The following is a 12058-nucleotide window of genomic DNA, read 5'->3' as shown; positions in this document are numbered from 1 at the left end:
ACAAATAAGCATAATTGAGTCTGTGAGTTGGATCTGTTTCTGCAGCATTCATGGCGATGTGATGTGAAATTGGAAGGAGGCAGTCAGGAGACCGCTACGGAGTAGAGCTGACGGCGGCCCACGTCTCCTTCCAGACCAGGTGGGAGAGGGGGAGATCCTCTCCCAGGCCTTACTGCTCCCACCGGCTTGTGTGTGCGCGCGAACACATGTGCGTGCTTATCCCTATGTTTTAATTACCACAAGATCAGAAGAAGCACGGTCTCTGGACAGGTCTTCAGGTGATAGCTCTGTTTCTGGTTACTGACCTGTATTTGTGTGGTCAGGTGCCAGGGAGCCTATAAAATTGAATCAGGCACAGAGAGGATCTCCCTTGAAGGATCTTATCCTCTCTTCTTGGGGAAAATAATCCATAACCAATTACTATAGACCAGGTGCTGAAACAACAGACATTTATTTCTCACTGTTCCAGAGGCTGCAAGTCGAAGATGGAAGTGCAGCTGATTTGCTTGCTGGTGAGACCCGTTTCCTGGTTTGCAGCCGGCTGTGCTCCTGCTGTGTCCTTACACAGTGGGGGGAGAGTGGGGGAGAGCGGAGAGCAGTGGGGGAGAGTGGGGGAGAGCGGAGAGCAGTGGGGGAGAGTGGGGGAGAGCGGGGGAGAGCGGAGAGCAGGGCAACAAGCTCTCTCTCGTATAAGCGTGCTGTCCCATTGCTGAGGGCTCCATCGTCACGACCTAATTACCTCCCAAAGGTCCCGCCACCTAACACCTTCCCGTTGCGGGGTGTTAGGATTTAACATACGCATTTTGGAGGGACACAGAAATAAATGTAAATGCTATGATGCAGGGTAGTCAGAAGAAAGTCAGCCTGCCAGCCATGTCTTCCTCTCCCCGCTCCCTCCATCCCTCCCTTCCTTCCTCCGTTTCTCCCTGTTACCTCACTGAGTCTTTGCTGAAGCCTGCTTTGTGCCAGGCGCTGTGCTAGGCCCAGGGACAGAAGTGGGTGCAATCAGTGTACCCAGGAGGAGCGATAGTAGTTGAAAATATCACAGATGAATTGAGAACAGTTTGGGGACAAACAGGCAGAGATTAAATCCTTACAGGGGTTCAGCAGAAGAAAGCCTTATCTTTGTCAACAGGTCCAGGAAACGCTCCATGGAAAAGGTTGCACTTCATTTCGATCTTATAGAAAACAGGAATGGTGTCTGTGGGGCGTCTCCTACTAAAGAGTGTGGATCAAAGCAGAGATACGGAAACCACAAGGCATGGATGGCAGGAAAGGGCCTCTGGCCAAAACGTGTGTTGCCGGAACAGGGGTCCCTGAGGAGTGGCAGGTGGCTTGGGAAGGATGAGAGGGAGAGTCTAGAAAATTAAGCAGTCGAGCCTTGATTTGGTGGCGGCGGGAGGAGGGGCTGGAAGTTTCCAGGGGAGAGGATCAAGCTATCTACTTTCCATGCTAATTATGACGAAAATGTGTGCATGTTTGTAAAATGCAGTCAGTGGAGGAGAGAAGAAGATTGGAAATGCCCATCGTGGGGGATCTGTCACACGGAATCCTTTGTTTAACAATCTGGAAAAGTCGCTGCAGGATGGCTTTGCTTTCAGAAAATTTAATTTGTAAAAGTCGTGATTAGAGTCCCCCTCAAATGTGTTGAAATGGGGCGTTTCCCTGTCATTTCAGTGGGCGTTGGTTTGTAGTTCTAAGGAATTTTAATCTTCTGCATCTGCCTGAAGTAGGTTCTCCTCTTCCAGATAAGAACCCAGAGTAACTTACACGGGTTTCAAGCTGGGCTACAATGGCTGCCTGAGAGCAGGAGGAAACCTCCTGGGGCCTGTGCAATTGTATTTAGACTCGATTGTGGTGGTGAACGCACAACTCTGCACGTTTACCCCGACCTCCAGTCGCTTGAATTTTACAGTGTTTAAACGATACCTTGGTAAAATTGGGGTGGGGTGTGGAGAAGAAAAGAGTTGTGAAAATGTTTTATAACCTGAAGACCTCCCAGATCCATAGCTAGATTCTAGGAATTCAAACACGTGGTTTTAAAAACTTAAGTGGCTCACAAGAAAAGCGTGTAGATGTAGGGGGCAAGAATTAAGGTGAACCCAAATTCATTTATTGCTCGTTACCTGTACCCTAATGCTCATAGCATTTAAGTTTTTATTAACAACAGGTCATACCTAATTAAAACTTACGCGTCGGAGATGTTCCCAAAACTGTTATTGAGCTGAATGAAATGTCTGCCATCATAAAATCTGATCTTATCTTTTCCATCTAACTGCTTCTAATGATTTCAAGTGACAGTTTGTGGCACTCCACTCTGGTTCACATGAGGTTGGTCACAAGAGACTGTTGCTCCTACTAATAAGGAAAAAATGGCCGTAAAAGTTACAAAATCATAGCTTTAAAAGAACTCAGCAGACCCTGCTCTTTGTGTAAAGAGCTCTTCTCCCCTTTGGCATTCTCCTCATACATTCTTCATAGTACTTTTCAAAATGAGCTTGAATTTTTAAGGAATTAATATCTGCCTTGCCTTCTAGACCAGGGTTTGGCAAACTACAGCCCAAGGGCCAAATCCCCAGGGCCAAGGGTTTGAGAAGCCTTTCTGGCTGGAGGATTAAGGATCAAGGATTGATCCCTCCAAGGTTGGTAGCCAGGGGCACTTAATGTCACTTTTTTCAGATGATGATAATCTAGTTTTGGAGGGACATGCCAAGCCAAGGATTAGTTGCAGGAGTGGCGTTTAATATCCAGATCAAGTGGTTGGAAAAATGGAGATACGGAATTGGGGAGGGGAAGGTCCCATAGAGCAGAGATTCTCCGCACTGGCAGAAAATCGAGATTGCTAGAAGGCTTTCGCTCAGATACGGATTTGCACGCATGCGTGTCCTCATCAGTCCCTACCTCTGCCAGGCCTGGCTTCTGATGGGATATGGTTGAGGAGAGCTTAGATTTGTATGTCTGAAGTCATCCCCTACACTCCTTCAGAATGCTGTGGAGAATTGGAGGGGTGGGTTAGGGAAACAAGATGGACCAGGAGTGCAAAGCGGTTGACCCTAAGGAGTGGATGCTGGGGGTTGACTGGATATGCCCTCCTATATTTGGTGGAAATGGTCTGCCTTAAAAAAGCTTTAAAACCAGAACATCAGACAAAAACATTGCCCTGCTCTCGTCCATCAGGGCAGGGGTTATCCTGGGTGGGAGGGAAGTGAGGCGTTGGGGTAAGGACAGAGTCTAAAGAGGCTGTGTGTATCTGCAGGATTACAGTGCTTTTACAAACCCCGGAAATAAATTTGGATAGCGTAACCTCACGCCTGGGAGGAGCAAAAAGCCTCGAATATTTATGACATTTTCCCTGTTTCCTTTAGATCAGCTTCAAATTGGTAACAGCTTCCCATGCCCTGTGGAAAGAGCTGTCCAGGGGATCAGAAGGCAGAGGGAACTTTTCGTTTCCCTGTTGTCTCCTGTGGTTTGCATTTCATGTCTGCTTCCGTGATGTTCTGGTCCGACGTTGGTTGACCCGTGCTGAGAGGGGGGTCCTGGCTGGCTGCACGTGCGGCCAAACCAGAGCACCCAAACACCTATCAGAAGAGATGGCAGGTCTCCACTGGGGCCATGGGGTGACTGGTGGCATCCCTGAGGACACTCTTGTGTCCTGCAGCTTCGGAAGAAAAGTTAGTTATTAGTCCTGCTGAGTCACCAGGTCAGACTTGCAGAGCAGGCTGAGTGCAGTCTGTGGCCAGTGGTTGAGCAACGGCATTGGCCATTCCCACTCGCCCCTGAAATCCTGATTTCATCAGTTCGGCCACTTCTAAAAAAAAAAAAAAAAAAAAAATCACAGTTGGTATCAGGCTTGCCCACACTTTGAACTTTGCGCAAAACATATTTTTAGGAAAGCCAAAAACAGAGAACGCCAGGAGAAAACTCAGCTAACAGATCACATGCAAATGTCATTTTTATTCCATTTGTCCGTGCTTCTGATTCTAACTGGACTGGAGGTTTGATTGGCAGAGGGAATTTGCCTCATTTTGTTTAAAAAAATAAAAAAAATTTTTTTGTTTTTTTCCCCAAATGTCACATCTTGGAACCAGGAATGAGGATCCCTAGCCATAAAAACAAAAGAGGCCTGGAATAGATTCAAAACACGTGTTCTGAAAACAGAGCTGGATGCTTGAGGGGCCATCACAGATTATGATCTCTAAATGTCGGTGTTTTCTGTGATTGAACACTAGCCCTTCCTAAATTCTGTGCTTGTGCATTTGGTTTTGGAATCTCTCTATTAATCTGTTCTTCTCCACTTAACTACAAATGACGCCTCGGTCTCTCTAATTTGACTTCGTTCCTGTTACCATCCAAGTTCCTGCAAGCAAAAATAAAACCCAAAGGAAGCAGATCTTTTTATCCATCTGTTAGGACAACGAGGAAATAACATTCATCTGATTTTCTAAAGTAATTGCTTTCCCCACATTAGAATCACAGAAAAGAGAGCCTATTTGGGGTTGACACAGAGAGAAAAACTTTAGTGAAGACGTCGCAGTAAAGAAAGAACTGAATTGGAAATGATTTCAGGGCTTGTATCGTCCCACAAGGTGATTCTCTGAGACACAGCGTTGGAACAGGACTTAGGGAAACTGCTCCCTCCATCCTCACCAGTGTGTCTCTCCATTCGTCTGGTGGATGTTATTGGCATGCTTGGGCACTGGGATAAGACGACCAGACAGCCTCCTTACCTACAGGGGGGCTCACCATCTGCGAAGTCCTGGGGTCATCTGGCGTCTCCCAGGAAAGAGTGGGCGGTGCCATTATTGCTGGGTGTTCATGCGGCTTGAAATGTTTCTAGAGTGTTTCTGTCTGTTCCCTAGTGAATTGGTCAGTTGACTGGTTGATTACCTCTCTGGCGCTCCCACGCCTTGCCCATCGTCTCCTTTTCCCACGTCACCTGGCTTTTGTGGGGTGCTGTGTAGACAGAAGAGCTTTCTGCCTGTGCTTCGAAGCCAAGGTGATGTGAGTCTGTTGGGATTCCCCCTGGGGGACAGGAAGATCGACGGAGACACCAGGGATTCCGTCAGGAGACTTGTACTTGTGGTGCTGTGAATGTCCCTTGCGTGCCCAGCCACCTAGTGTGTACGAGCCCAGTGAGGAGAGTGGAGATTGAACCATGAGTCATTGGAGAGTGAAACCAGTCCCGTGCTGGGGGCGACCAGGAACGAGGGCCCTGTGTGAAGGGCCCTGTGAGCAGAGAATGTGACCCAGAGAGAGAAACCCAGTGCTGTCCCAGGGCTCATCAGGAACAGATGGGATCTGGAAATAAAGCCACCACCTCTCAGATAACGGAAACCGCATTTAGACGTGGGCCTGGCCGTCTCCACACCCAGATCAAAAATGTCGATGTGAATTCGAGCAGTGTGCATGGGATTTCCAGAGCATTTGCTCCGTGTGTGTGCGTCTCTATGTGTGTGTGTCTATATATATTCTTTTTCCTTTTGGCCCTCCGGTCCTTTCCGCCCTATCACAGGGTGTTTGGGCTGCTGAGCGGCATTCACCATGGCCTTTCCTGGGGACTTCCCTCTTTAGATTCGTTTCGTTTGGCTTCGCTGCCCTGTTGCAGGCCTTTCCCCTCCCGTTGCCCCCGCAGCGGCCAGGCCCATGAGGAAGAACGGCGTGGCGCGGGGTCCAGCCCCAGAGCGGGTCGCAGGGCTCGGGGAGTCTCCAGTGCGTAGAGCCCGCCAGGCCTCCCTCCTCCTGGACCTGCAGGAGCAGTGTTCCCCGTGGTAACATGTCATTAGCATGTTCTTCAGGACAATGAGCAACCTAAGCCGCATATCAGTTGCTGGGACTCTAGAATGCAGCTGCCTTTTTCCGTGTTCCTTTGTACGGCTCCACTCGCCACTCCTGTGTGTACCTAGGAGCAAATGCTTCGGTGCTTTTGCTGGCAAATCTCTAAGACATCCTTATTTTCTTTATCTGTGGATCTTACTATCACCATTGACTTTATACTTGAAGATTCAAAAAAGCGGAGGGCGGGGGATATACATACATTAACACGGAGAGCGACAGGGCTGCATCTAACACATCCACAGTAGGCGCACACGTGCGCACGCGCGCGCGCGCACACACACACACACACACACACACACACACACACACACACACACACACACACACATATTCTCTACTGAGTAGTCATTGGGAACCTATTAGAAACGGATCGGAATATGACCCTACGAGAGCCCCAGGTTCCACCCTGTGGTCCTTCTTGTGACCCTGATTTCCTGAATCCCTAACTAGAGTAAGAAAAACCCACTAGTGGTTTTATGCCTTTGACTTTGTAAGTTTGGTGACGTGGAGGAGTAAAGAAAAAAATAAGGGGGTGGGGACAAGGTTGGTGCTGAAATTGCTGCGCTAACGTAAGTCTAACTGGAGTGCAGTGTTGGGGTGCAGCGCATTGCTAGGACCAGGAGAGACCATACAGCATGCATGCCTCCCCTGGGGAACAGTCCTGCAAAGGATGCCCCGCCGGGAAGACAGGAAGGACCTTGTGCCTGACAGAAGCCGGGACGTGGCCCTTGGGCAGACTCTGTGCAGCCCATCTTTTGCGCCGAGTCCTTATTTCCCATCTGTGGGTTCTCTTGTGTTTCTGGGCAGATCTCCACACATCCTGTCTCATGCACTCTGCAAATAGAGCTCCTTTTTCGTTAAAGTATGAAATGTGAATCCAGATGGCCAAAAGCACTTAGATTTAAGCGATACATTGTAGCTAATTGAATTGTGAGTGTCTGTGAGGTGGTGGATATTTAGTAAGTAAGCGGCACCAGGTGCTTTCCTGCAGGTCTGTGGGTGCCGTTTTTCAAGCATGTTCGTAGGAGAGGTGAAAACCTGCAAACGTGGCTCAGCTCTTTGAAATGAGATATTGGGGAGGCGTTTGTAAATTGTCGTGGATTAGGTTTTTTTTTTAAGATTTTATTTATTTATTCATGAGAGACAGAGGGAGAGAGAGAGAAGCAGAGGGAGAAGCAGACTCCCAAGGAGCAGGGAGCCCGATGCGGAACTCGATCCCAGAACCCTGGGATCATGACCCGAGCCGAAGGCAGACGCTTAACCATCTGAGCCACCCAGGCGCCCCGTGAATTAGGTTTTGTGAGCTTAAGAGGCACAGTGGCTGAAACGGAAGGGGGACGTAAGGGCATTCGTTCCCCCCGCAGCAGGTCAAACCTACCCGTCGCAGCAAGACACCTGAGCTGTGAGTTACGAGTCGCAAACTGCGTTCTCAGCTCGGCAGAGTTTAAATGCGATTAGTAACCAAACAGCTGCTTGACTCTGTTCTCTGAACATCCGTTGCGATGTTCAAGTTATTTTGAAAACTTCTAGTTTCTTTTAGTATGTACCCGATACGTATTTTTTTCTGAAATATCTAACTTCCTGGAACCGGGTTAATATTTTAAGCTCTTGTGCGTGGCTGTCTTGCCACCATGTGTCTTCTAAGCTGAGGCTGTGTGTTCAGCGTCTTGCCAGCAGACAAGACAGCCCTTTCTCTGGGCCCCGCTGGGACTTGAGCTCCCATGTCCTCTTCCAGATACGGAGAGCTTCTAGCTTCTAGCTTCTAGCTTCTAGCTTCTAGGTGGGGCAGGGTCCGGCTGTGTCTGGCTGTGCTCCCCGCAGCGCAGGGTGGGGGCCTGGCCCCAGCTGGCTGACCATGGGGAAGGGGAGGGAATTGGGCATGGTCTGGGTTCTGCTCTTGAGCATCTGTTAAACCTGGAGGAGCCCGTTCTCCCGAGGACATGGTCAGAGGGACGTGCGCAGGGCACTGGACTTACAGGACAGCAGCCTGGGGGTTGGAGGGTGCAGGTTGGGACATCTGTAACACTCAGGCGAGGCATCCTGTCTCAGGAGGCCGGCTCACTCCTGGGTCGCAAGGCAGGTGCTGGAATGAGGCTCCTGCCCTGGGTGTCAGGAGGAAAGCCTTATCTGCCTGTTACTTAGTAGGTTACATCTCTTCTGGGTTGCTGGTGCTGTCTGCTGGTTCTCCCTTTGCTGCCCTTCTTAAAGAGTTTCCTTTAACAACACGGTTGTCTCCTCAATGCAAAACTGCTCTTCCCTGAATGGAAGATTCCATCAGAGGCTCGTTCTATGACTCAGGTCAGAAGAAACCATGTGTTGGCAAAGGCATGATGGCCCCGTGCTTTGTCGCAAGTTTGATAGTCGTTAGCCTGTGAGCGTTGAACCACACACGTGAAGCCTGCCTGTGGGAGTGTTTTTTTTGCGGGGGGACCTTTCCGTGTGTGTGTGTGTGTGTGTGTGTGTGTGTGTGTGTGTGTGTACATATTAAATACATGCATATGTGCCTAGAAAGTAAAGATAGAACTGGAAACGGATCACAGGATGGAAAGACCAGTGAAAGTAAAGATAGAACTGGAAACGGATCACAGGATGGAAAGACCACTTACAGTGTCCAAAAGTCTGTGTTTTTCTCATTTTTTGATGATACATGACTGATTTTAAAGGTTTTATTAATAAATGGATTTGTGGCTCATGTTAGAAAGTTCTATCCCTTTGCATATTGGCAACTTCCCAAAGTAAGCCACATAAAAATACTGTTGCAACACAAAATAAGTATTTCTGAATATAGCCATATGAGAATTTACATCAACATTGTTTTTAAAAAATGTTTGTACCCCAGGATGCCACTTCTGTGTTCGTGTATGTGTGTGTGCATCTGGTATGTGTGCATGTGTTTTTAATACTTCCCATCCTATGACATGGCGTGCCAACATCCAGCCTGATGTCGTCCGGCATGTGTTTGGATTGTGTCTCTTGCATTACAAATTGCAGCGGAGACAGGTGCGGGAAAACTTTGTATATGAATTTAATTCCTTAGAATGATCTCAGAAGATTATCGAGATCTGGGTTCTAGTCCCATTTGGAGAGAAGATGTTACTTGGAATCATTTGCTCATTTTTATACTTTCTCCCTTTAGACAAGCAGATGCCCAGGGTCCAGAAGCCTGTACGACAGCACAGCAGGACTCTCAGAAGCCGTCCCAGCTCTCTAAGCCACCTCCTGCCTGGGAAGCTCCAGAGGTGCCCCAGGAGGCCCGCAGCCGAGCGGGGACCCTACCTCGAGATTACAGATACCCAGAGGAAACGCTCGGCCCAGGACCACACGTGCCGAGCGTCCCCTCGGCCCTGCACACTTGGGGGCAGGACCCGAGGCCCGTGAACACTGCACCGCTCCCCAAGAAGCCAGCCCCACAGAGGCCACCGCCGCCCAAACGTGAACCCAGGCAACTCAAGGGCCTGGCTGGTGGCACACCTGGGGCCGCTCACCTAGGTGCCCCCAGCAGGCCCTTTCCCCCCCAGTCCCCGGAGGCCCTGGAGGCGTGCGTGGACCGCCTGTCCCTGTCCCACAGCCCCTGTGCCTTGGTGGAGAAGCTGAGCAGTGCGCAGCCCGAAGACGGTGTGAGGGCCTCTGGCGAGCACGGCAGGCGGCATGTAGATGAGCACACAGCCTGCCCTAAGCGTGAGGCCCTGCTCCCTTCCAAGTTCCGGCCCCTGCAGACGTCCGCCATGGAGACCTCTCGCTCCCCTTCTCCTCAGTTCGCTCCCCAGAAGCTGACAGACAAACCTCCCCTGCTGATCCAGGAGGAGAATTCTGCAAGGTACTACCCTGGGACAGTGGCCCTGTGCGCTTCCCCTTTTCTGAGCTCCCGCAGGAGGTTTGTGGTGCATCTTTCCTGGGTGGTGGACGCCGGGTACCTTGCTTCAGCTACACATGTTGGATTTTAAGTTGCCTCTGGGGACTGACTCCATGGGGGAGAATCCGCAGCTCCAGTGGTCAGTTAGATTTTGAACTTGGTGGGGGGGCTGTCCTGTTCCACAGGAGCAAGGGGGATGTGATAGAGGTGGGGAGCCATCCCCGGTCCCTTTCACCCAAGGCCAGCATTGATATATGCATCATCCACAGGCATGTGCCCGTCAGCGCTCTGTGTTCCCTAAGCACCTGTTTGTAATCAGAATCCGGTTTAAACTAAGCAGGAGACCTTCAGGAGAAAATGGTGTTTTTCATAATGTCCAGTATTTCCACGCTGTTTTTTCTTTTTCTTTTTGAAGATCTTCTTTATTTGAGAGAGAGAGTGCAAGTGAGCACGGGGTAGGGAGGGGCAAAGGGAGAGGCAGAGAGAGAGAGAGAGAGAGAGTCTCAAGCAGACTCCCCACTGAGCATGGAGCCCGATATGGGGCTCGATCCCAGGACCCTGGGTTCATGAGCCGAACCGAAACCCAAGAGTTGGCCGCTGAACCGACTGAGCCACCCAGGCACCCCTCCACACTGTTTTTCTACGTCTTATGTGAAAAGCCAGGCTGGTGTACGCTTTTTGTTAAAGCAGAGGAAACATCTATTCTAGTTCGTGGTGCTGGTGTTGCAATTTCAGGCACAGGATTGTCTGCCATGCCCGCTGGGACGTTGGTAAGCGTGGTCAGGCGGGGAGCTGACAGGAGCGCCGACTGTTTCCTTTTTCCCTCCTGCCTGAGGGCCTTTGAAGAAGTGAGAACTGGAAGAAGCGGAGAATTTTCATCTTGTTCTCTAGAGCAGTGGTTCTCAAGCTGGGGGAGGGCCGTTTTGCCCCGAGGGGACATCTGGCTGTGTCTGGAGAGGTTTTGGGTGTCACAGCTGAAGAGGGAGTGCTGCCCCTGGCATCTCGTGAACAGAGGTGAGGGATGCTGCTCCACATTCTGCGGTCCCCAGGTCCGCCCCGCAGCCGGGAATGCTCTGGCCGGGAATGTCCCCAGCTGTCCCACACGGCCGCCAACAGTCACATGGGGCCGTGGGAACGTCCGTTAGTGAGAAATATAATAAATCCCGCGCGTCATTCGGAACAGTGTGCAGTTGGTGGCACCGGTAACTGGTTGTTTCCATCGTTCCCAGAAAGGTCTACTGGACCTTCCTGTTCTGGAGTCTCAAGCTCTTCTTCTTTTTTTTTTTTAACTTCAAAATGTCTCCGCAGAGAGGACATTCCTGGTATCATCCTGTGTGTCCAAGTGTGACATTGTACCCACAGCTGCGCTTTATGTCGTTTACGATGTGGGTGTCACTGAAACGTCCTTGCCGTGGCAGGTGACATTGTAAGCTGTGAGAGGAAGGAAAGGCTGTACAGTGGTCTGTGGTGGGGCAGGTATGTGACAGTGTCGCAAGCGAGCCAGCCTCTGCCCCTCCATCCTGCGTCCTGCGGAGCTAGCGTGAGGAGCATGGGCCCCTCGGACAAGCACCGCCACGTGCCCCACGGTGCTCCCGACCTGTGTTCGCTCTAGAAGCAGGCAGTAGCTTTCATTTTCCCTTGCCTGAAGCAAGTGTTGATTTTCTCATTCTGTCTGTCCTGCGAGCTAGAGAGGGATTTCGGTAAGCTGCGACGATACTATAGAAGATCCTGGCGGGGGTTGGGGGGGCGGGGGGGTCTGGGGGGTCTTTGGGGACCCACGGTATTGAGTTTTCTCATCCGCCATGCCCTTGGGGCCAGAAGGCGTTGGCTTTGCAGTATGTCTCTTGCTGTACAAGTGCTCACAGAGAGCTTGAACTCTGGTCGGCATCTGGACCCATCCCCAAATACGTCCTCTCTGCTCTTCTCGGGAAGCACGGGGAGGCACAGGGTGGCCGTGCTGCTTCCGTAAGTTGCTACCAAGGAAGTCGCTCATAGGGGACTCAATTACCGTTCCCCACGGTGTGTGCTGTCAATCAGTCCTGGTGTGAAAGCGTGGAATCCCAGTGACCGACGAGACAAAGGAGAAGCCAGGGCCCAGGGGTCCTGGCTCTGCTCGGTGTCCACAGTCAGCGACCGACAGGTCCGCAAGGAAAGCGTGCCCGGGGCAGGGCTTCCCACGCTGCCTGTCACTTGAGCTCGGCTCAGAGATACTGTTCTTGCCCTGCCCTCTGCCGACTTCGAGTTCTGGAGCTTGAGATGCTCACCTCCTCTCCCTCCACGTCTGGTGTCTCCCTCCTTCCAGTTACCCCTCGATCACGAATGTGCGTGTGCCGGCCACCTGCCGGGGTGCCCGCCGGGGGGCAGGGCAGG

General features: G+C 51.0%; 1 protein-coding gene across 1 annotated transcript in view; it reads left to right on the top strand.

The window, feature by feature from the left end:
* The window catches only part of LOC148162098 (protein Shroom2-like), a 77994-nt gene that overhangs the window by 48038 nt on the left and 17898 nt on the right, over positions 1-12058 (top strand). Inside the window, exon 6 of the mRNA XM_088020366.1 lies at positions 8972-9652. Within this exon, the coding sequence (XP_087876492.1) occupies positions 8972-9652 (681 nt within the window). The remainder of the gene's footprint in view (positions 1-8971; positions 9653-12058) is intronic.

The sequence above is a fragment of the Eumetopias jubatus genome, unplaced genomic scaffold (assembly GCF_037043125.1).
Source record: "Eumetopias jubatus isolate StellerSeaLion01/CBP00866 unplaced genomic scaffold, mEumJub1_p1.0 scaffold_23, whole genome shotgun sequence".
NCBI lineage: Eukaryota > Metazoa > Chordata > Mammalia > Carnivora > Otariidae > Eumetopias > Eumetopias jubatus.
This window is presented reverse-complemented; position numbering and strand designations above follow the sequence as displayed.